At 33.4% G+C, this 22,430-nt stretch overlaps 1 protein-coding gene and 1 non-coding gene across 4 annotated transcripts; one reads left to right on the forward strand and one right to left on the reverse strand.

Annotated features, from left to right (window-relative positions):
- Nucleotides 1–782: 782 nt before the first annotated feature.
- Nucleotides 783–5,705, reverse strand: LOC130941965 (universal stress protein PHOS34). 3 transcript variants are annotated; one of them, XM_057870624.1, is made up of 5 exons: nucleotides 5,337–5,705; nucleotides 5,128–5,237; nucleotides 4,015–4,136; nucleotides 3,391–3,487; nucleotides 783–970 (listed from the first exon to the last, which is right to left on the reverse strand). In XM_057870624.1, exons 1-4 carry the CDS (start codon nucleotides 5,551–5,553, stop codon nucleotides 3,391–3,393), a joined length of 546 nt encoding a protein of 181 aa, XP_057726607.1. In that variant the 5' UTR covers nucleotides 5,554–5,705; the 3' UTR covers nucleotides 783–970. The 3 variants fall into 3 exon arrangements, with proteins under 3 accessions (XP_057726607.1, XP_057726606.1, XP_057726605.1); XM_057870623.1 differs by lacking the exon at nucleotides 783–970 and adding an exon at nucleotides 1,554–1,906; XM_057870622.1 differs by lacking the exon at nucleotides 783–970 and adding an exon at nucleotides 1,554–2,008.
- Nucleotides 5,706–19,989: 14,284 nt separating this feature from the next.
- LOC130943110 (small nucleolar RNA R71) lies at nucleotides 19,990–20,097 on the forward strand. Its single transcript, XR_009071643.1, has one exon. It is a non-coding gene; the product is annotated as a small nucleolar RNA R71 (small nucleolar RNA).
- The last annotated feature ends 2,333 nt before the right edge of the window (nucleotides 20,098–22,430 follow it).

The following is a 22,430-nucleotide window of genomic DNA, read 5'->3' on the forward strand; positions in this document are numbered from 1 at the left end:
CAAATTAAGAGGATAAAAGTCGAAAGCTTTTATGGAGTTAGATGAAATCTATTTCGTTGTTTCTTCTTAATTTTGTTAATTGAAATTCGGAGGCCAAAATAATTTGACGAACTTCTATTTCATACTATACCATCAATAATCGATAGTGTTCACTTGCTTCGAGTTCACATTTTCTTCAGCAAACACAAGGAAATGGTAATTTGCTCCCTCATGGAATGGGTTACTATAAATCTGTCAATCAAGTACGTAGATTCATTTGCTATTAAGCATTATGCTGATTATTGCTTTATTAAGAAGTAAGAACTGGTTATTCAGAACTGGAGACAGATACGCTATGCATGCATGCACGCGTTGATTTTGATTAAGTTTGTTTTTTATTTTATTTTATATTTATTTTGGCAAAGAAGTATTCATAACATAATGCCCGTGACCGACCGCATCTCATGCGGCACGGCTTAGGACAATATATCTTGGTCCTCGGGATGTCCTTATGTTCATTTATAATTCTCTCAAACTCATCATGACTCCTTGTAATTAATCTTGTCTATTTAGTTTTAGGCTTTTCCAACGATAGTACCTCTTTGTCCCTTAGAGAGAAGACCAATAAGATTCTAGTTTAATTTCCAGCATCTTTCCTTTTCATGAGAAACTAATGCTAGTTAAATTTGTTTACATACATACTTTCCTTTTCACATAGGATTACAAGAACATGTCATGCCATCATCCACAGTTGAACCAATTTATTTCAAATAACCGTGACTTGTGTTCCTATTGGATAAACTATATAATTTTTTTTACCCTTGTTGAAATAACATTTTTGTCATAAATTAAGCAATTGTGATATGATAACATCTTTTTAAAAAAATCAACTTGGGTTTGGTTAAGTGGTCAACTCACTCGTTCGCCTCTTGTGTGTTGAGAGTTCAAATCCCGCCTTGTGCCTGCAACAACCCATTGGCCAGCGGCAGACCTTTAAATGGAATACAGATCCACAACGAATTAGTCATTGACTTGTTGGAAGATGCCATGGACAACCAAAAAATAAAACATTTTTTAAAAGAAAAATTCCATAGTAGTAATAGTGCCTATAAATGGAACTCCAATTCGCAACAAATTAGTCTTTAGACATCCAAAAAAAAAAATTGTGCCTATAAATTGATTCCAAATTTTTGGTTAACTTGCTTTTTATAACAAATTCTAAATTTTTAAAAATTATTTACTTTTATACTTTTTAAATTAAATATTAATTAACAACTTTTTTTGACAATTTCAGTACTACTTTTTAAACACTATAACAATCACCTTTTCAAAATCCCTCTTTGACAAATCATTTTATCTCTATAAAATGGAGTATTGATCCACACTCCGTCATATCATAATGTAGTGATAAGTCAATTGTAACTTCAAGAAAATGTCCGCCATAACATTTCGCAAGCTAAACTCCTCATATATTAACTGATGAAGAAGTCAATCAGCATGACAACTAAACCATATCCCAAATAGAATTGTAGAATATGCTGAATCCATATGTTAATTTTTCCGTACATAAGAAATTAACAATAATCATGGCCCTTCTAAATTTCAATGTCATTATACATATAAATTTATGTTTAATCTATTATTTATTCATCACCCCCAACATATACTGGACCCAGCACAAAGCCAAAACAGTATTTACACTCCCAACTTGACACTTATACCAGCTTGCTGAATATGCTCAACTGACAAGAAATGATTGAGCAGAGAGCAAATGAGTTGAAGAAATTAAAGAATACAAACTTTCTTGGAGCAAAATGCTTTAGAACAAGAATTCAAGTTGTAACAACACATCTCTGAGCCACTTTAACTGCTAAGACTTTACACACAAGACAGCACCACCGTTCTGAAAATGTGAAGACACCAGGATCTGACAGATTGTGTCCAGCAAAGGATACCAAATCACAAGCAAGAAAAAGCTTTTGATCAAATGAAGGGATTCATCAACGGCAACTGAAATGTGGCCACCAATCTAAATAACACAAAAAATGAAACAGAAAGTGTTGGTTCAAAAACGGTGGACCGGACCGTTTTCATCACCGGTTCCCGGTTAGACCGGTTCAACCGGCCAGTTCGGTCCAATTTTCAGAACATTGATAAAAACCCTTTTAGATTGTAAATTGAATGGGTTGATTGAATTCAGTTGTAACAAAATAAAATTGCAAAAGATATAGAAATATAACTAACTATCATAAGTATCTTGGGACCGAGAGTTGCTCAAAATATTATATGCACCTAAGAACAATAAGTATCTCAAGGAAAACATTCAGCCATACATGCGTGTATACATTCTGTTCTATATGAAAGCGCAATTACAAGAAAAATAGTTGTACTGATTGTTATGAATTCTTTTGCGCATCAATATGTACGAATCTATAGGTTACAGTCTATCGTTGGTTGTTATTTGTTTACATTTTATTGATTTTCACCAAATAATTTAAGAGTAAACATTCAAATTGTCCTAAAAAGTGTTCAAATTGGATACTTCAGTCCTCAACAAATTTTTATACAAGTATAATTCATGCTATTGGGGTGCAAGCACTACTCAAAGTATTTAGTGGGTGCTCACAGTAACAGACCCTTTATATTTTGTTTATTTCAGTTGTTCACTTTATTCTGTTTATTAAGGTAATTTAGATGGCTAGGTCTGCATTTATTCCTTCCTTCTGCGCTGGATTTCTTTGAAACTTTTCCTTGGTTTTGTTTTACATCTCCTTGTCCATCCTTTTTCTCCACCAAGACATATGTGTAAAAATCAGATACACTGGTGAAACACTGGTGCTGGGTCATAATTGAATTATGAGTCAAGACATAAATTGCTGTCCAACAAATTTTGAATCAGACACTTTGGTCCCAATATATTTTTTTCACTCTGGAAATCCCAAGAATTATTCCAGTAAACAGATTGGTCCATTTATCTCCAGTCTAGATTTTCAGTAACATGCTATGATCCTAAACAAACTATATTTTGGCGCTCACTGCGGCATTATTCTAAGAATTCCAAGTGGTTCCAATATATTTCACTCCAACTTCGGATTCATGCCACATATTTTATTCCATCTTTCATTTAAGTACATTACTACTGGTGTTAACAGCCAAATTCAACTACTAATTCATTATAAGTATTGAGAACTTTTAAAAAGTTTGATAATTTAGAAACATAAATGCGTAGTGTTCAAATATATTTTTATCCGCTGTCCACAGTAATTAGCTTGATCCAGAAATTTAAGAAAGACACATAAGTGCTAGTGCTAAGAATAACTCGGATGTTCTTCTCACGAATCCTAAACAATCTAGGCAACATGACATAAAATTTGGGCAAAACCTTCTCATAATAGTACAGTTGATGCATACCTAGTTTTTCTTGTCGACATTGTCCTTTCCCTTGATAATAATGACTGGGCACTGAGCATGGTGGGCACAGTAGTTGCTAACACTGCCAAGGAACATCCTGTTAAGGGGAGAAAATAGAAACATTATGTGTGGTGTGTCCAAAATTTCTCACTTCAAAAATTCCTTTGTTTAATAATAACTGCATTCAATTTAACGCATGTCCAAAAATGTCCAATATGCAAGTCAAAACAGTTATAAATTTGCTGTGAGGTGAATGTGGCATGTGAATAAAAGGTTGAGAGGGTGCTTGTGTACAATGTTTAAAGCATTTGAAGATTATTTCCTTATTCAGCAACGGTTTGTTAACACGGCATCACTCTACGATAACTGTTATTTGCTCGTATCATATTATAGACAAACTGGAAACACTTATTGGCAAAGGCATTGCTTCCATACAATTGAGAAAATTTCAACTTCTTTCCCGGTATTACATAGACCAATCATTTCCTATTCTTAACCATTGCTAATATTCTCATCTAGAGAAGAATCATTCAGTGTGTTTATAGCAAAGTATGAAATGTGCAAATGCAAGTTTTTGCTTACTTTTCTAGCAATAACAAAGGCTTGTCACATGTTAAAGTGTACCTCTTAATAGGGCCAAATGCACGGGACCCCATCACAAGCACATCAGCATTTAGATCCTGTGCAGCTTCACATATCTTCTCCTTTGGGTCTCCCACAACGACATGGGTCTTGATCCTCGGTTCCTATACAATATACATATAGACAAGTCAATCCTGTAGACCCCAAAATATACTAAATGACAACCATCTCAGGCCAAATCACATTCAAACATAACAACATCAACAACAAAACCTTGTGTTTACTAAGAGGGGTCAGTTACATGGATCAAACACCATTGCACCATATCATGAATCATATTTGAACTCAACATATTGACCCATTACAACTTTATATACCTTCCTTTTCATCTTTTCTCCACTTTGTGAAAGAATGAATCATTGTGCCCTTAGTAAATCTTTCTAATGTAAACAGAATGGATTACTTAGATGTTAAAGGTTGTGCAAGAGTAATTTGGTAAAGCTGTTTCATAATTGTGCCTTGATGTCAGATTTCTTAACTCCTACACATATAGCACTAAAGTGCAATCAAACTTTTCCATAAACACCAAATACTTATTCCTATACAATAGCTTATGGGTGACTAATTTTTTATATCCATATAATATGGTTGAAAGTGTAATATCAAATAAATGCAGGGAGTATATTAAATAAAATAAAATAAATTAAAAAAGATGAAAATAATAATAATAATAATAATAACATTTTCTAGTTGTTCAGACTTCAGATCCCCTGTTTCTATGAGGCAGTCACTTAAACAAAATCCATTTGATCCCAAACGATTGTCTAATTTTAATTACGCACATGAATTGGAAAAATAATAACAAATCTTATGGTTTTATATAGATTAAATTAATTGCACAAAAAATTACTTTCTTTCCTAAATTTAATAGGATTATTCACAGAAAAATAATTATATTAACTAACTTTTCTGAATGAACATTTATTTAGGATCAAATAAAATTTGAAAACTAGACAATTATTTAGGAGAATAAAGAGTACTATATTATAAAATCATAAATTAGAAATTAAAACAAAAGGAGTGAAAAGAAAAGAAAAACAGCATAGAATGTCAATTGTCAAAGTCAAAATAGGTAAGTAAAACGAAACCACTTACAGCCAAATTGAATTCAGCGCAAATTCCTAAAGCGTGATTGAGTACGGCTTCAGTGATACGCTTCTGGTGAGCCTCGATCGCCGCCGTGATCGCCGGTACTTCCAGGTCAGCTGTTCAATAATCCAAAACAATTAAATTTCCCAAATAATAATAATAATAATAATAATAATAATAATAATACAAATAAAGGTTAGTTGAAGTCGAGTTACTTGGGCCGCCGAAGGGGATGGCGCCGGGGTTGAGGCCGGTGGCGATGGAGGGTGGGGATTGGACGTGGAGAACAACAAAGGATCCAGCGTTGGTGGAATCGGAAGCAGGTGATCGTAGCTTGAGGTTTTGTAGGGCCCAGCGGAGAGCGGTCATGCTCTGTTCGCTGCCGTCAACGGCCGCCACCACGCAGGTTAAGTTTCCAGCTACGGATGACATGATTTGTTTGAATCTGTTGTGAGTAGTGAGTAGTGTTTTCCACCTAATCTAACTAACTAATCTCTGTCGGCTGTTGCCGTCACGGAAGGACACTCTACAACATGACTAGTTTTTCACTCCGGTCGCAGTTTCATTTTCCCCTGTGCTTTTGATTTTCATATTGTATTTTATTTTATTTACCGGAATAAATAGAATAGGATAAACTAGAGCTATTAAAAATTTAAGGGAAAAGGACTATCTAACTTTTTAAATTTTTGACAAATATATTTTTGATAAAATTTAAATAAAAAAAGTTTTTAATTTTAATAAATAGAGAACAATTTAAATCTTTCGTCTATTTAATTTTCATACATCAAACAGAACTGATTGACGTGGTTAAAATGGTGTCCAGGTGTCCGTTACACTGGAAGAAAAATAAAATTCGAAAGATAAATAAGTCTTTGACGTCATTTTACAAATAAAATTCGAAGGACAAATAGGTCCTTGAGAATTTAGTTCATTATGCTTCTATATATATCATATATTACTATCTAATTGAACTATACCTATATTATGTATCATATATTACTATCTAATTTAATAATTAAATGTGTCACATGAACTCTTATTAAAATTGAGAAAAAATATTTTTTTTTAAAATTAATAAACTCCCTTCCTAAATTCTCTTATTTACCTCTCTTCATTTTTCTAGTTATCTCTACTATTTTTACTCTATATATGATTTATATTTTATATTAGTAATTTGACATATCAAAATATGTTATCCGATATTTTTTTACAATTAAAATATTTTAAATGTAAAAGTATACACGTTAAATTATTTTAAATTTTAATAATGAATGTTAAAATTAATTATTAATAAAAAATTAGACTTTTCATATAAAAATAATAACTAAAAATCTTATTATTTAATTTTCTATCTACAGATATCTTGGTCTTCTTAACTAGAGACTTTTGTCAACTTAAGACTTTTTTGTAAAAGTAGTTTGATTTTATAAATCTTTTGTGTCATGCATAATTTATACTTCTTAACTAGAGGCTTTTGTCAACTTAGGACCTTTTTTGTAAAAGTAGTTTGATTTTATAAATCTTTTGTGTCATGCATAATTTATACTGTCAGAACAAAGTGAACTATAATTTAAAAAAAATTTTATTCCCGTAATGTTATTACGGATAAAAATACTAGTTTTAATATAATACACAAATGCACTAATGCTAACTTAATACATAAATGATGCACAAATGAACTAATGCTAACTTGATGCATAAATAAACTGATGCTAACTAATGCCACTAGTATGATGAAAACTGAACTGCAATTTAACAAATTCTAATATAATACACAAATGCACTAATTTTAACTAATGCTAACTAATGTGAGAAAGCTGAACTAATATAATACAAGCTCAATTTCTGCAATTTTAATACAAATAATCTAAATTGCATAATACAACAAGTTAACTAGATTTCAAAATACAAGCATAATTTTATAAACTAAAATCTTATAATAGAAGCATAATAGAAGCATAATGAACTAAATTTTCAAGGTCCTATTGGTCCTTCAAACTTTATTTGTAAAACGACGTAAATGACTTATTTGTCTTTTAAACTTTATTTTTTTTTCAGCATGGCATCGTAACGGACACCTGGATACCATTTCAATCACGTCAGCCAATTCCGTTTGGCGTATGAGAGGCAAATAGACGGAATGATTAAATTGTCTCCATTTGTTAAAGTCAGAGACTTTTTGTATTTAAATTTTATCAAAAATATATTTGTCAAAAATTTAAAAAATCAGAGACTTATCTGTTTTTTTTTTCAAAATTTAAAAGTTAACTAGAAATTGATCCTCACAGACAATGGCTGTGAAATTAGGGTGGATAAGAGAATAAAAGAATTTTGTTATTAATTTTTGAGAAAAACATAAATAAGTTCTTCATCTTTTGCTCCATAGATATTTATATTTTTTAAAATTTTAAAATATATTTAAGTTTCTGACTTTCTCAAAATATGGATATATTGATCTTTGGATCTAATTTGTCTCATTTTAAAAACTCTCCCACGTGTGCATTCGTGTATCGGCCAAATTAGTACAATGGAAACAATGTTTGATTTTTTGTTGAGTCTATCAGACCCAAATAAATAGAGGGATCAATGTGGATTAGGTCAGACCGTCAGAAACTTAAATATATTTTTATATTATTGAAAATTTAAATATCCACGAATCAAAAAGTAAATAACCTATTTGTCATTTCTCTTAATTTTTAATATGTATAATTTAATATACGGTTTTGTTAGGTAGACAATGACTTTTCTTAACAATGTGAATAATAAACTCTAGAATTGATCTAATAAAGTAAAAAAATACTCCACTCCCAAATTACCTCCTAAACATTAATATTAGGATAACCATCCATACACCTATTGAATTGAACATCCATCCATTATTAACTGTATATGAATAAATCAAATAAAAAAAAGAGAACCATTCAATTAAGAATAATCAACATAATTATCTGCATATTTATTAAATTAAACATCCAACATATTTATTGTTCACATTATTTAATATTCTCATCGTCTTTCTCTACTTTTTCATAAATATAAGGTGAAATATATGGTGGTGAAAGAATATCAAAATTTTTCAAAGATTTTTTATGCAATTTTTTTTTATTTTGAGATTTATTTGGTATTAAATCAATCTAGTATTAAGTTGTATTTTTTTACTCATTTGTATATGTGGCACAATCATATTTGACTTTTTTAACCGTTAAAATGACTATTCTATCCTCTACACAAATAATGAAATAAATCCCTATTATATCTAATTTATTCCCCAATTTTTTTATTTTTTCGACTTTTTCAGTATATCTAATTACAAATTAAAATTATATTTCATAAGTGAATTATAATTAAAATAATCCCTTTCATGTATTAATGATATACAATTTTATAGTTTAAATAGTATTTTTTTTATGTAGTAGTGACATATAATTTATTTTTGAATATTTTATTTTTAAAATTACAAATACAAATACATAATTTTTTATATTTACTAAATATAAAATAAAAATTTATGTTTTTTAAAATACAAAAACCTTTTTAAAAAATTTTACCAAACAAAACTTACCATTTTACATGTAAACTTTTGTGTGCTAAAACCATCAAATAATTTTTGTTTGTATGGATCATTAAATCTCAATAATCTTTATCTTTTTTTTTTTAAAGAATCTTAGTCTAATGTTTTCTCAATAATTCAATAAAAAAATATGAATCTGAAATTAATTACATAAGTATTTTAATCATTTTAAAACTTAAAAATTATAGTTTCTAATATAACTAAAATAGCCATTATTATAAAAATGTATTTTAGTCTCTTAAAATAATTATAAAAAATTATTTTAGTATTTTAAAGGTTACGTATAAGAGTATTTTTGTCTTTTTAATATTATATTAATTTATTTTTAATTTTAATATAATCAAACAATTTTAATTAATCTTATAAAAAAATTTAGTTATTTTCATGGTAATGATTAAAAGAGTATTTTAGTACTCTAAATATTATGAACTATAAGAGTATTTTTATTTTTTTTAAATCATATTCAAATTTTTTATTTTTAACACAATCAAATAATATGAATTAGTCTTATGATAGTATTTTAGTTTTTTTTTTCAATTAACCTTCAAAAATTATTTTATTTTCTTGAACATCACTTAAGGGTATTTTAATCTTTTTAAAAATTGAAATTAATCCTAAAAATTTATTTTAGTCTTTTAAAAGTTAAATATAAAGATATTTTAGTCCCTTTTATATATAGAATTTAGAATTTTTAATACAATCATACAATCTTAATTAATCATATAAGGGTAGTTTAGCTTTTTTAAAATCAATATTAAAAAAGTTTGTAGTCTCTTAAAAAGAATTCTAAGAAAACTTCAAACTTGTTATTACTTAGATATGAAGGATATTTTAGTTTTTTTTTTAAATTAATACTAAAAGTTTGTTTTTGTATGAGTTTTAAAGAGAAAATCATAGTTGTTTAAAATAAATTAAAGGGTATTTTAGTCTTATTAAAATCAAATTCTCATTTCTAATATGAGTAAATTATATGAATAATTCTATAATGATATTTAAATATTTTTAAAATTTAAACCTAAAATATTTTGTTATTTTAAAATTAATTATAAAGATATTTTAGTTGTTCAAAATTTTAAATTTTAAATTTTAATACAATTAACTAACCTTTATTCTAAATAGGTATTTTAGTCGTTTTAAGATTAATGCTAAAAAATTATTTTTGTATTTTAAAAATTAACTATAAGGTGTTTTAATCTTTTTAATATTGAATTAAAATTCATAATTGCTAATAAATCAACTAATATTAATTATTCCTATAAAGATATTCCAGTAATTTTAAAATTTTTACATAAAAGGATATTTTGGTATTTTTAAATTTAGTGTTTAAAAAAATTTAATTTTTTAAATAACTCTGTAGAGTTTTTAGTATTTTAAAAATAAAAATAAAATTTTAATTTGTAATTATGGAGAGTAATACAAGTAACAAGATAAATTAGTAGTTTCAATTAGTATAAACAGGACACTGATGTATAGAGAAAAGTTTTAGGTTACAACAATAACGCTAACACAGTTTCATTTCACTTTCTCAGTACTCTCTTTTTGCATTACAAGATAACTCAGTTTTCAAGGACATTAGCTCTCTGTTTCACAGCTTTGAATTAACATGACTTGGTATCAAGAGCAGGGTCGATCAATGGTATTCCAAATCAATCAAAAGAATTTATTTTCCTTGTTTTGGATAAACTTGATGAAGTCAATTACGTCACTTAGCAGCAGCAGGCACTCTTTATCATTATGGGTCAGAACTTTGAAGACTATCTTCAAAAAGACAAAGTTCCTTCTCAATTTGATTCGGATGAAGCTTAAGTTATTGAAAAAATTTCAACAAAATATACTGAATGGATACAACAAGATTACAATATTTATTCTTGGTTGATGGCCTCCATTGATTCTACATTCAAGAATCGGATTTCTCATTGCACTACAATCCTAGAAATCTGGTAGAAATTATAGATTTAATTTGCTGAAATTTCCAAAACAAAGATTAACTCAACTGTGAAATCAGTTAAAGATGATCAAGAAAAAGAAACTCAAGATCATAGAATACTCGTCTGAAATAAAGAAGATTATGGATCAAGTAGTTACAATTGCATACTCAATTATCAATGAAGATCATATAGAATCTATTTATAAGTGTTTACCTGAAGAATTCTCTAGTTGTATAACATTGATACAAACTAAAGCTGAGCTATTCACTATTGATAGACCACTATTTTATGATATATTTAGGATTGAATTGAGTGGGTTTTGTCAACTATTCTCGCACTTCTTTATGTAAATTGCATATTTTTAGGTTTTCTTCCTAATTTTGTACTATAATTGAAAACATGCTTCCTAGGCCCTTAAATCAATAATTTTTAACCCTCTGTTATTATCATTCGATGCCGTGATATGTGCGTTAAGTGATTATAGGATTTATAGAGCAGGAATTGTAAGAACCGAGCTTAATTAACTGTTTAATTAAGTAATTAATTTCCCTAAAGTAGGTTCCGAAATATTAGAGTGAGAATTTGAGGATTTAAATGTGATTTTTGGACTCAATAGATTTTTCTGAGTCAGAAAATGTATTTTTGCGAAAAACCGCAAAAAATCGCGAACCGGTTCAAGTATGCCCGGTGCTGTGCAAGAAAAAGTGAAAACAGTCAAAAACCTTAGAAAAATGTTAGAAATGGAAAACCGGGCATTAATTTTAAAGGTTTGGCTCAAAGTTGGGCCGAACGAGCTAAAAACGCTAACGGGTTTCATTAAAACACTATTCACACATCTCTTCTTTTTGCGATATCTCGAACTACGGTGCTCCGATTCGTGTGCCGTCAGCAGCTACGCGAAGCTCTTGCCGAGCCCATCACTTCTATCCAAGCTTTGTGGTAGGTTTTTCGAAATTCTCTTTCCTTTCTGTTGCCCTAAGATTTCGAGTTAGATGGGTGATGATCTTGAGAAAACCTTGTGTTTTAGTTGTTTAGGTGCTACTCCTTGGTAAAAAAAAATGTTGGGTTCTAGCCCAAATTTCAGTAGATGAGGTAAGATTCTCACGAACCCTAGTAAGAATGACTAATTTTGAGTATTAGATTTTGATTTATGTGATATATGTGGTATTAGCTTGGATATTGGAGCTTGTTGGTAATTGTTGGTGCTTGTTGGAGATTCTTGGTGGCTTAGATTGTGGTTGAGAGCTTGCTTGTGCTCAATTTAGGTTAAGGACATATTGGAAATCGGTCAAGATATGGTTTCAATTTTCTCTATGTAGTATATAATATTCATGGACATTTAGACTAGTGTCCTATAGGATAGGTTGGATTTATATGGTTGTTGATGATAGTTGGTTGATGTTGTACGTTGAATTGATGTTGTTATATTGAGAAATTATGATGTTGAGATATGATGCTTGATGATTTTGAATGATTGCATATTGTTGGATATTGATATAAAGCATGAATGAGGTTGAAAATGAGAATTGATAGAGATAAAGTAATGATTGGTGAATGTGTTGGTGGAGGATTGATTTTAGAGTCATATATTTGAGGTTTGATGGTTGAGAATGGTGAATTGTAACCCAAGAGGGTAAATTGTGCTGTAAATGGAAGTTTGGTATTGATCTAGTTGGATATGGCTTGTGAATTTGGTAAATTTGGGTACATGTGAAAGTTGGGTAAAAAGGGAAATTTTTTTGTGAACTATGTCTTATCATAACTTTTACCTCGATTTTCAAAATTGGTTGCAATTTGTTTAGAATTAAATTCCATTGAAAACCCTTTTAAATTGATATAAAGTTTGTAAAATTTGAATTTTTGTAGAGGAAGTTATGATCATTCAAAGTTGGTGTTAAAAATCTGAAATTCTGCAAAGTTACAGAATTTTATGATTTCTGGTATATGCGCACGCACATCCTTGTACGCACGCACACTTCTGCGATTTTGTGGTTTATCTTGTGCTTAATTTGGGAGATTTTATCACCTTTTTCCACATTTATTCAATGAAATAGCATGGTTTTGCAATTCTCCCTTGATTTGTGCTTAGATGCTTTTTAGGCCTTAAAATAGCTCAATTTAACTCACTTTAATTCCAATCGATGCCTTAATATGTTTGTTGAGTGATTTCAGGTTCATAAGGCAAGTATTAGATGGAAGAAGTGAGGAGAAAAGCATGCAAAGTGTGAGAACTCATGAAGAAATGAAGGAACCGTAAAGTTGTCAAGCATGACCTCTTCGTACTCAATCGACCATAACAAGAGCTACAAAGGTCCAAATGAGGCGGTTCCAGTTGCGTTGGAAAGCCAACATCCGGGACTTCAAAATGATATAAATTTTTCCATAGTTGCTTGACGTCTAGGGACACGCACGTGCATTGTATATGTGCACACCGATGGAGTAGTGTGGGTCCATTTTAAGCAACTCGTTGGGGGCGATTTCTATCTCATTTTGGGCCCAATCCAACTCATTTCTGATGCTATTGAACCCAAGGATTGAGGAGGAAATGAACCAAGTAGTCATAGTTTAGTTTTCATCATGTTTTAGGATAGAATTCTATAGAGAGAGGCTCTCTCCTCTCTCTAGATTTAGGATAGAAATTAGGGTAAAGTTAGGTTGATCACTCTCAAATTTCTCTTTCAATTCTTGTTTTGATTTCAATTCTCTTTATATTTTAGTGTTCTATTGTCTTAATCTTCTTAGTTTCTCTTGTTAGTTTTTTATTTTGCTCTCTTTTATGTTGATGAACCATTGTTGGATCTTGATTTCTTTTAATGCAATTTTATGTTTCCATGTCTCTTTTATGTTGATCTTGATTGCTATTGTTGATTTCTTGCTTATGATGGTTATGGATCTTGTTAATTCTTGCATTTGGTGATGTTTACTTTTCTTGCACTCTAGGTGTTTGATAGAATGTTTTCTCTAGTTTTTTAGTAGTTTTCTTTACTCTTGGCCTAGGCTAAGGGAATTGAGTGACCTTGAGTCATTGGGTCTCATTGAATTGGTGATTTGAGAACCCTTGGTGGTCAATTTGATACCCATTGATACTAACCCACTACTAATCTAATTAGTAGATTGGTTGGGACTTATGGGTTGATGTTGATTAAGCCATTTGATATACTTCAAGTATAGAAGTAGACTTAATGAGCTTGGTTCCTCATAATTATCAATATTTGGTTCTTGACAAGGATGGTGATCTTAAATTTCTATGTCTAGTCAAGAGTACTTTTCTATTTCTTTTGTTAGTTCATTGTTCATTTACTTTTCTTGCCATTTACTTTTCTTGTAAAAATATAAAATCAAACCATCTGTTCTTCATAGCCAATAATTGACCATTTCATTGCAATTCCTTGTGAGACGACCCGGAGTCTAAATACTTCGGTTAATTTTCATTGGGGTTTGTACATGTGACAACTCAAATTTTTTATGTGTGAATTGTTTGTTGGTTTGGAGCTATGCTTGCAACGAAGTAATTCTTTTCTATAAGAAGAAAATCTAGACCATCGAGCAAAATCTCATTATCAAAATGGCGCCGTTGTCGGAGAGTTGCAATGGTGTTATGTTATTGGCTATTGTTTATATTTTGTGAATAGCTTAATTTTTGGTTTGTTTGTTAGCTTTTGCTAGTTTTAGAATTTGGTTTTCCTTGTTTCTTATTAGTATTTATTTTTATTTTCTCTTGACACTATGAATTCTCATCCTTTTGGCTATGAGTGTGGTTCAAACTATGTTGTAGAAAATAGGAACTACAATGGTAAAATGCATCAAGGATGGAACAATCAAAGGTGGAGGGAGCCTCAAAGGATTGATCACCCTTCTTGGCAACAATCCCCTCCAGTTTTATAATTCCTATCCTAATGCATATCAATCTAATGGATGTGGTGACCCTTATTGTGATTGTCAACAACCACCACCACATGCCTATGAACCACCCCCTCAACATGGTTTTAAACCACCTTACTCACAATCCCCATACCACCAAACACCTCATTATGACCCTAATCCCTATTGGTGCGCGAAATTGTGATCACTACAACTTCGCACAACTAACCAGCAAGTGCACTGGGTCGTCCAAGTAATACCTTACGCGAGTAAGGGTCGATCCCACGGAGATTGTTGGTATGAAGCAAGCTATGGTCACCTTGTAAATCTCAGTCAGGCAGACTCAATGGGTATAGATGATGAACGAAATAAACATAAAGGTAAAGATAGAGATACTTATGTATTTCATTGGTAGGAACTTCAGATAAGCGTATGAAGATGCCTTCCCTTCCGTCTCTCTGCTTTCCTATTGCCTTCATCCAATCCTTCTTACTCCTTTCCATGGCAAGCTCGTGTAGGGTTTCACTGTTGTCAGCAGCTACCTCCCATCCTCGCAGTGAAAGCTAATGCACGCACTCTGTCACAGTACTGCCAATCACCGGTTTGGTTCCCTCCCCTACCGGAATAGAATCACTCTTTTGCGTCTGTCACTAACGCCCAGTAGGTTACAGGTTTGAAGCACGTCACAGTCATTCAGTCATTGAATCCTACTCAGAATACCACAGACAAGGTTTAGACCTTCCGGATTCTCTTGAATGCTGCCATCAGGTCCTGCCTATACCACGAAGACTCTGATCTCACGGAATGGCTGGCTCGTTTGTCAGGCGAGCACTCGGTTGTCAGGCGATCAACCATGCATCGTGCAATCAGGAATCCAAGAGATATTCACTAAGCCTCAGATGCTTGTAGAACAAGAATGGTTGTCAGTCACCTTGTTCATGGGTGAGAATGGTGATGGGCGTCAATCATCACCTTCATCATGTTGAAGAACAAGTGATATCTTGGACAAAGAACAAGCGGAATTGAATAGAAGAACAATAGTAATTGCATTAATACTCGAGGTACAGCAGAGCTCCACACCTTAATCTATGGTGTGTAGAAACTCCACCGTTGAAAATACATAAGAACAAGGTCTAGGCATGGCCGTGAGGCCAGCCTCCCAATGATCTAAGAACTAGATGTCCAAAGATGAAAATACAATAGTAAAAGGTCCTATTTATATAGAAAACTAGTAACCTAGGGTGTACAGAGATGAGTAAATGACATAAAAATCCACTTCCGGGCCCACTTGGTGTGTGCTTGGGCTGAGCAATGAAGCATTTTTCGTGTAGAGACTCTTCTTGGCGTTTAACTCCCGTTTTGGTGCCAGTTTGGGCGTTTAACTCCCATTCTTGTGCCAGTTTGGGCGTTTAACGCTGGGAATTCTGAGGGTGACTTTGAACGCCGGTTTGGGCCATCAAATCTTGGGCAAAGTATGGACTATTATATATTGCTGGAAAGCCCAGGATGTCTACTTTCCAACGCCGTTGAGAGCGCGCCAATTGGGCTTCTGTAGCTCCAGAAAATCCACTTCGAGTGCAGGGAGGTCAGAATTCAACAGCATCTGCAGTCCTTTTGAGTCTCTGGATCAGATTTTTGCTCAGATCCCTCAATTTCAGCCAGAAAATACCTGAAATCACAGAAAAACACACAAACTCATAGTAAAGTCCAGAAAAGTGAATTTTAACTAAAAACTAATAAAAATATAATAAAAACTCAACTAAAACTATCAAAAACATACTAAAAACAATGCCAAAAAGCGTACAAATTATCCGCTCATCACAACACCAAACTTAAATTGTTGCTTGTCCTCAAGCAACTGAAAATCAAATAAGATAAAAAGAAGAGAATATACTATAGACTCCAAATTATCAATGAAACTAAGCTCCAAATTAGATGAGCGGGACTAGTGGCTTTTTGCCTCCGAACAGTTTTGGCATCTCACTTTATCCTTTGAAATTCAGAATGATTGGCTTCTTTAGGAACTCCGAATCCAGATAGTGTTATTGATTCTCCTAGTTAAGTATGATGATTCTTGAACACAGCTACTTATTGAGTCTTGGCTGTGGCCCAAAGCACTCTGTCTTCCAGTATTACCACCGGATACATACATGCCACAGACACATAATTGGGTGAACCTTTTCAGATTGTGACTCAGCTTTGCTAAAGTCCCCAATTAGAGGTGTCCAGGGTTCTTAAGCACACTCTTATTGCCTTGGATCACAACTTTTATTTTTTTCTTTTTCTTTCTTTTTCTCTTTCTCCCTTTTTTTCGTTTTTTTTTTCCTTCTTTTTCTCTTTTTTTTTTTTTTTTGTATTCACTGCTTTTTCTTGCTTCAAGAATCATTTTTATGATTTTTCAGATCCTCAGTAACATGTCTCCTTTTTCATCATTCTTTCAAGAGCCAACAATTTTAACATTCATGAACCACAAATTCAAAAGACATATGCACTGTTTAAGCATACATTCAGAAAACAAAAGCATTGCCACCACATCAAACTAATTAAGCTAGTTTTAAAGATGAATTTGAAATCCTGTACTTCTTGTTCTTTTGTGATAAAAACAGTTTTCATTTAAGAAAGGTGATGGATTCATATTCATAGCTTTAAGGCATAGACACTGAGACACTAATGATCATAAGACACAAACATGGATAAACATAAGCATAAAATTTGAAAAACAGAAGAATAAAGAACAAGGAGATTAAAGAACGGGTCCACCTTAGTGATGGCGGCTCTTTCTTCTTCTTGAAGATCCTATGGAGTGCTTGAGCTCCTCAATGTCTCTTCCTTGTCTTTGTTGCTCCTCTCTCATGATCCTTTGATCTTCTCCAATTTCATGGAGGAGGATGGCATGTTCTTGGTGCTCCACCCTTAGTTGTCCCATGTTGGAACTTAATTTTCCTAGGGAGGTGTTAATTTGCTCCCAGTAGTCTTGTGGAGGAAAGTGCATCCCTTGAGGTATCTCAGGGATTTCTTGATGAGAGGGGTCTCTTGTTTGCTCCATCTTTTTCTTAGTGATGGGCTTGAGGTCATGCCTTCTCAGTTGAACCGGCTTTGGATGCCATAAATGGTTATGAAAAAAAACAAAAAGCAATGCTTTTACCACACCAAACTTAGAAGGTTTGCTCGTCCTCGAGCAAAAGAAGAAAGAAGAGAGTAGAAGAAGAAGAAATGGAGGAGAGGGAGATGGCTTTGTGGTTCGGCCAAAAGGGGAAGAAGTGGTGTAGGATGGATGTGAGTGGTGAAGAGAAAGAGATGTTGAGGTGATTGGTGAATGGGTGAAGAAGAAGAGAGAGTGGTGGGTTGTTTGGGGATCCTGTGGGGTCCACAGATCCTAAGGTGTCAAGGAAAAGTCGTCCCTGCACCAAATAGCATCAAAATCCACGTTTTGAGCTAATTCTGGCGTTAAACGCCGGGCTGGTGCCCATTCCTGGCGTTTAACGCCAGGTTGTTGCCCTTTTCTGGCGTTTAACGCCAGTCTGGTGCCCCTTTCTGGCGTTAAACGCCCAGAATGGTGCCAGACTGGGCGTTAAACGCCCAACTGCTAAGCTTACTGGCGTTTAAACGCCAGCAGCTTCTTCCTCCAGGGTGTGCTGTTTTTCTTCCTGTTTTTCATTCTGTTTTTGCTTTTTTCATTGTTTTTGTGACTTCTTATGATCATCAACCTACAAAAAAGATAAAATAACAAAAGAAAATAGTTAACTATAAAACATTGGGTTGCCTCCCAACAAGCGCTTCTTTAATGTCATTAGCTTGACAGAGGACTCTCATGGAGCCTCAGAAATACTCAGAACCATGTTGGAACCTCCCAACACCAAACTTAGAGTTTGAATGTGGGGGTTCAACACCAAACTTAGAGTTTGGTTGTGGCCTCCCAACATCAAACTTAGAGTTTGACTGTGGGGGCTCTGCTTGGCTCTGTTTTGAGAGAAGCTCTTCATGCTTCCTCTCCATGATGACAGAGGGATATCCTTGGGCCTTAAACACCAAGGATTTTTCATTCACTTGAATGATTAACTCTCCTCTGTCAACATCAATCACAGCCTTTGCTGTGGCTAGGAAGGGTCTGCCAAGGATGATGGATTCATCCATGCACTTTCCAGTCTCTAGGACTATGAAATCAGTAGGAATGTACTGGTCTTCAACTTTAACCAGAACATTCTCTACAAGTCCATGGGCTTGTTTTCTTGAGTTGTCTGCCATCTCTAATGAGATTCTTGCAGCTTGCACCTCAAAAATCCCTAATTTCTCCATTACAGAGAGGGGCATGAGGTTTACACTTGACCCTAAGTCACACAAGGCCTTCTTGAAGGTCATGGTGCCTATGGTACAAGGTATAGAAAACTTCCCAGGATCCTGCCTCTTTTGAGGCAGTTTCTGCCTAGACAAGTCATCCAGTTCTTTGGTGAGCAAGGGTGGTTCATCCTCCCAAGTCTCATTTCCAAATAACTTGTCATTTAGCTTCATGATTGCTCCAAGGTATTTAGCAACTTGCTCTTCAGTGACATACTCATCCTCTTCAGAGGAAGAATACTCATCAGAGCTCATGAATGGCAGAAGTAAGTCCAAGGGAATCTCTATGGTCTCAATTTGAGCCTCAGATTCCCATTGTTCCTCATTGGGGAACTCATTGGAGGTTAGTGCACGCCCACTGAGGTCTTCCTCAGTGGCGTCCTCCTCCTCTCTTTCCTCCCAAAATTCGGCCATGTTAATGGCTTTGCACTCTCCTTTTGGATTTTCTTCTGTATTACTTGGGAGAGTGCTAGGAGGGAGTTCAGTAACTTTCTTGCTCAGCTGACCCACTTGTCCTTCCAAATTTCTGATGGAGGACCTTGTTTCATTCATGAAACTTTGAGTGGTCTTTATTAGATCAGAGACCATTATTGCTAAGTCAGAAGTATTCTGCTTAGAACTCTCTGTCTGTTGCTGAGAAGATGATGGAAAAGGCTTGCCATTGCTAAACCTGTTTCTTCCACCATTATTATTATTGAAACCTTGTTGAGGTCTCTCTTGATTCTTCCATGAGAAATTTGGGTGATTTCTCCATGAAGAATTATAGGTGTTTCCATAGGGTTCTCCTAGGTAATTCACCTCTTCCATTGAAGGGTTCTCAGGATCATAAGCTTCTTCCTCAGATGAAGCATCCTTAGTACTGTTTGGTGCATTTTGCATTCCAGACAGACTTTGAGAGATCAAGTTGACTTGTTGAGTCAATATCTTGTTCTGAGCCAATATGGCATTCGGAGTGTCAATCTCAAGAACTCCTTTCTTCTGACCAGTCCCATTGTGCACAGGATTTCTTTCAGAAGTGTACATGAATTGGTTATTTGCAACCATTTCAATGAGCTCTTGAGCTTCTGTAGGCATCTTCTTCAGATGAAGAGATCCTCCAGCAGAGCTATCCAAAGACATCTTGGACAGTTCAGAGAGACCATCATAGAAAATACCTATGATGCTCCATTCAGAAAGCATGTCTGAGGGACATTTTCTGATTAATTGTTTGTATCTTTCCCAAGCTTCATAGAGGGATTCACCATCCTTTTGTATGAAGGTTTGGATTTCCACTCTAAGCTTACTCAATTTTTGAGGTGGAAAGAACTTTGCCAAGAAGGCATTGACTAGCTTTTCCCAAGAGTCCAGGCTTTCTTTGGGTTGAGAATCCAACCATATTCTAGCTCTGTCTCTTACAGCAAAAGGGAATAGCATCAGTCTATAGACCTCAGGGTCTACCCCATTAGTCTTGACTGTGTCACAGATTTGCAAGAATTCAGCTAAGAACTGATGAGGATCTTCCATTGGAAGTCCATGGAACTTGCAATTCTGTTGCATTAGAGAAACTAATTGAGGCTTAAGCTCAAAGTTGTTTGCTCTAATGGCAGGGATAGAGATGCTTCTCCCATAGAAGTCGGGAGTAGGTGCAGTAAAGTCACCCAGCACCTTCCTTGCATTGTTGGCATTGTTGTTGTTTTCGGCTGCCATGTGTTCTTCTTCTTTGAAGAATTCGGTCAAGTCCTCTAAAGAGAATTGTGCTTTGGCTTCTCTTAGCTTTCGCTTCAAGGTTCTCTCAGGTTCAGGGTCAGCTTCAACAAGAATGCCTTTGTCTTTGTTCCTGCTCATATGAAAGAGAAGAAAACAAGAAAATATGGAATCCTCTATGTCACAGTATAGAGATTCCTTGAGGTGTCAGAGGAAGAAGAGAAATAGAAGACAGAAGTAGAAAACTCGAACTTATCAAAGAAGATGGAGTTCGAATTTTGCATTAAGGGATAGTGTTAGTCCATAAACAGAAGGATGTGAGAAGAAGGGAAGTAATTTTCGAAAATTAAGTAAAAGATTTTGAAAAATTTTTGAAAAACACTAATTGATTTTCGAAAATAAGAGTGGGAAAGAAATCAAGTGATTTTTGAAAAAGATTTTGAAATTAGAAGTTAAAAAGATATGATTGAAAACTTATCTTGAAAAAGATGTGATTGAAAAATATGGTTTTAAAAAGATATGATTGAAAAGATATGATTTGAAAACAATTTTAAAAGATATGATTTGAAAACAATTTTAAAAAGATTTGATTTTAAAAATTAATGACTTGCCTAACAAGAAAAGATATGATTCAAACATAAAACCTTCCTTAACAGAAAAGGCAAAAAATATTCAATCCAATCATTAATTGTTAGTAAGTATCTTTGAAAAAGGAAAGAAATTGATTTTGAAAACATTTGATTGAAAAGATATGATTTGAAAAAGATTTGATTTTGAAAAACTTTGAAAACTTGAAAAAAAATTGATTTTGAAAACAAAATCTTCCCCCTAGCACCATCCTGGCGTTAAACGCCCAGAATGGTATACATTCTGGCGTTTAACGCCCAAAATGCTACCTCTTTGGGCGTTAAACGCCCAACCAGGTGCCCTGGCTGGCGTTTAAACGCCAGTCTGCCTTCTTCACTGGGCATTTTTGAATGCTCAGCTTTTTCTGTATAATTCCTCTGCAGTATGTTCTGAATCTTCAATTCTTTGTATCATTGACTTGAAAAGACACAAATTAAAAATATTTTTGGATTTTTAATAATTAAAATGCAACAAGAATCAAATAACAATGCATGCAAGACACCAAACTTAGCAGTTTGTATACTATTGACACTAACTACATGAGAATGCATATGAGAAACACAAAACACTCAAGTCAATAGAATTCAAAGATCAAAACAAGAAAATCATCAAGAACAACTTGAAGATTAATGAAGACACATGCATGAATGCAATAAGAACAGAAACATGCAATTGACACTAAGCTTAAGATGAGACTCTAGACTCAAACAAGACATATTTTTGGATTTTATGATTTTGTAATTTTTTTTTTGTGCTTTTTCGAAAATTAAGTGAAAAAGAAAATAAAGGTATCAAAATTCTTAATTAGAATTCCAGGAATCATGCAATGTTAGTCTAAAGCTTTAGTCTAAAGGAATTAGACATAGCTAGCTAAGCTTCAGCAGGACATTGCATTCAAGAGCTAAATTGATGATGATCAATCAGCCTTGGTGATGATAAGAACATCACCTTGAAACACTAGAATTCATTCTTAAGAACTCTGAAGAAAAATAATACCTAATCTAAGCAACAAGATGAACCGTCAGTTGTCCATACTCAAGAACAATCCCCGGCAACGGCGCCAAAAACTTGGTGCGCGAAATTGTGATCACTACAACTTCGCACAACTAACCAGCAAGTGCACTGGGTCGTCCAAGTAATACCTTACGCGAGTAAGGGTCGATCCCACGGAGATTGTTGGTATGAAGCAAGCTATGGTCACCTTGTAAATCTCAGTCAGGCAGACTCAATGGGTATAGATGATGAACGAAATAAACATAAAGGTAAAGATAGAGATACTTATGTATTTCATTGGTAGGAACTTC

This window comes from Arachis stenosperma, chromosome 7, assembly GCF_014773155.1.
Source record: "Arachis stenosperma cultivar V10309 chromosome 7, arast.V10309.gnm1.PFL2, whole genome shotgun sequence".
Classification (NCBI taxonomy): domain Eukaryota; kingdom Viridiplantae; phylum Streptophyta; class Magnoliopsida; order Fabales; family Fabaceae; genus Arachis; species Arachis stenosperma.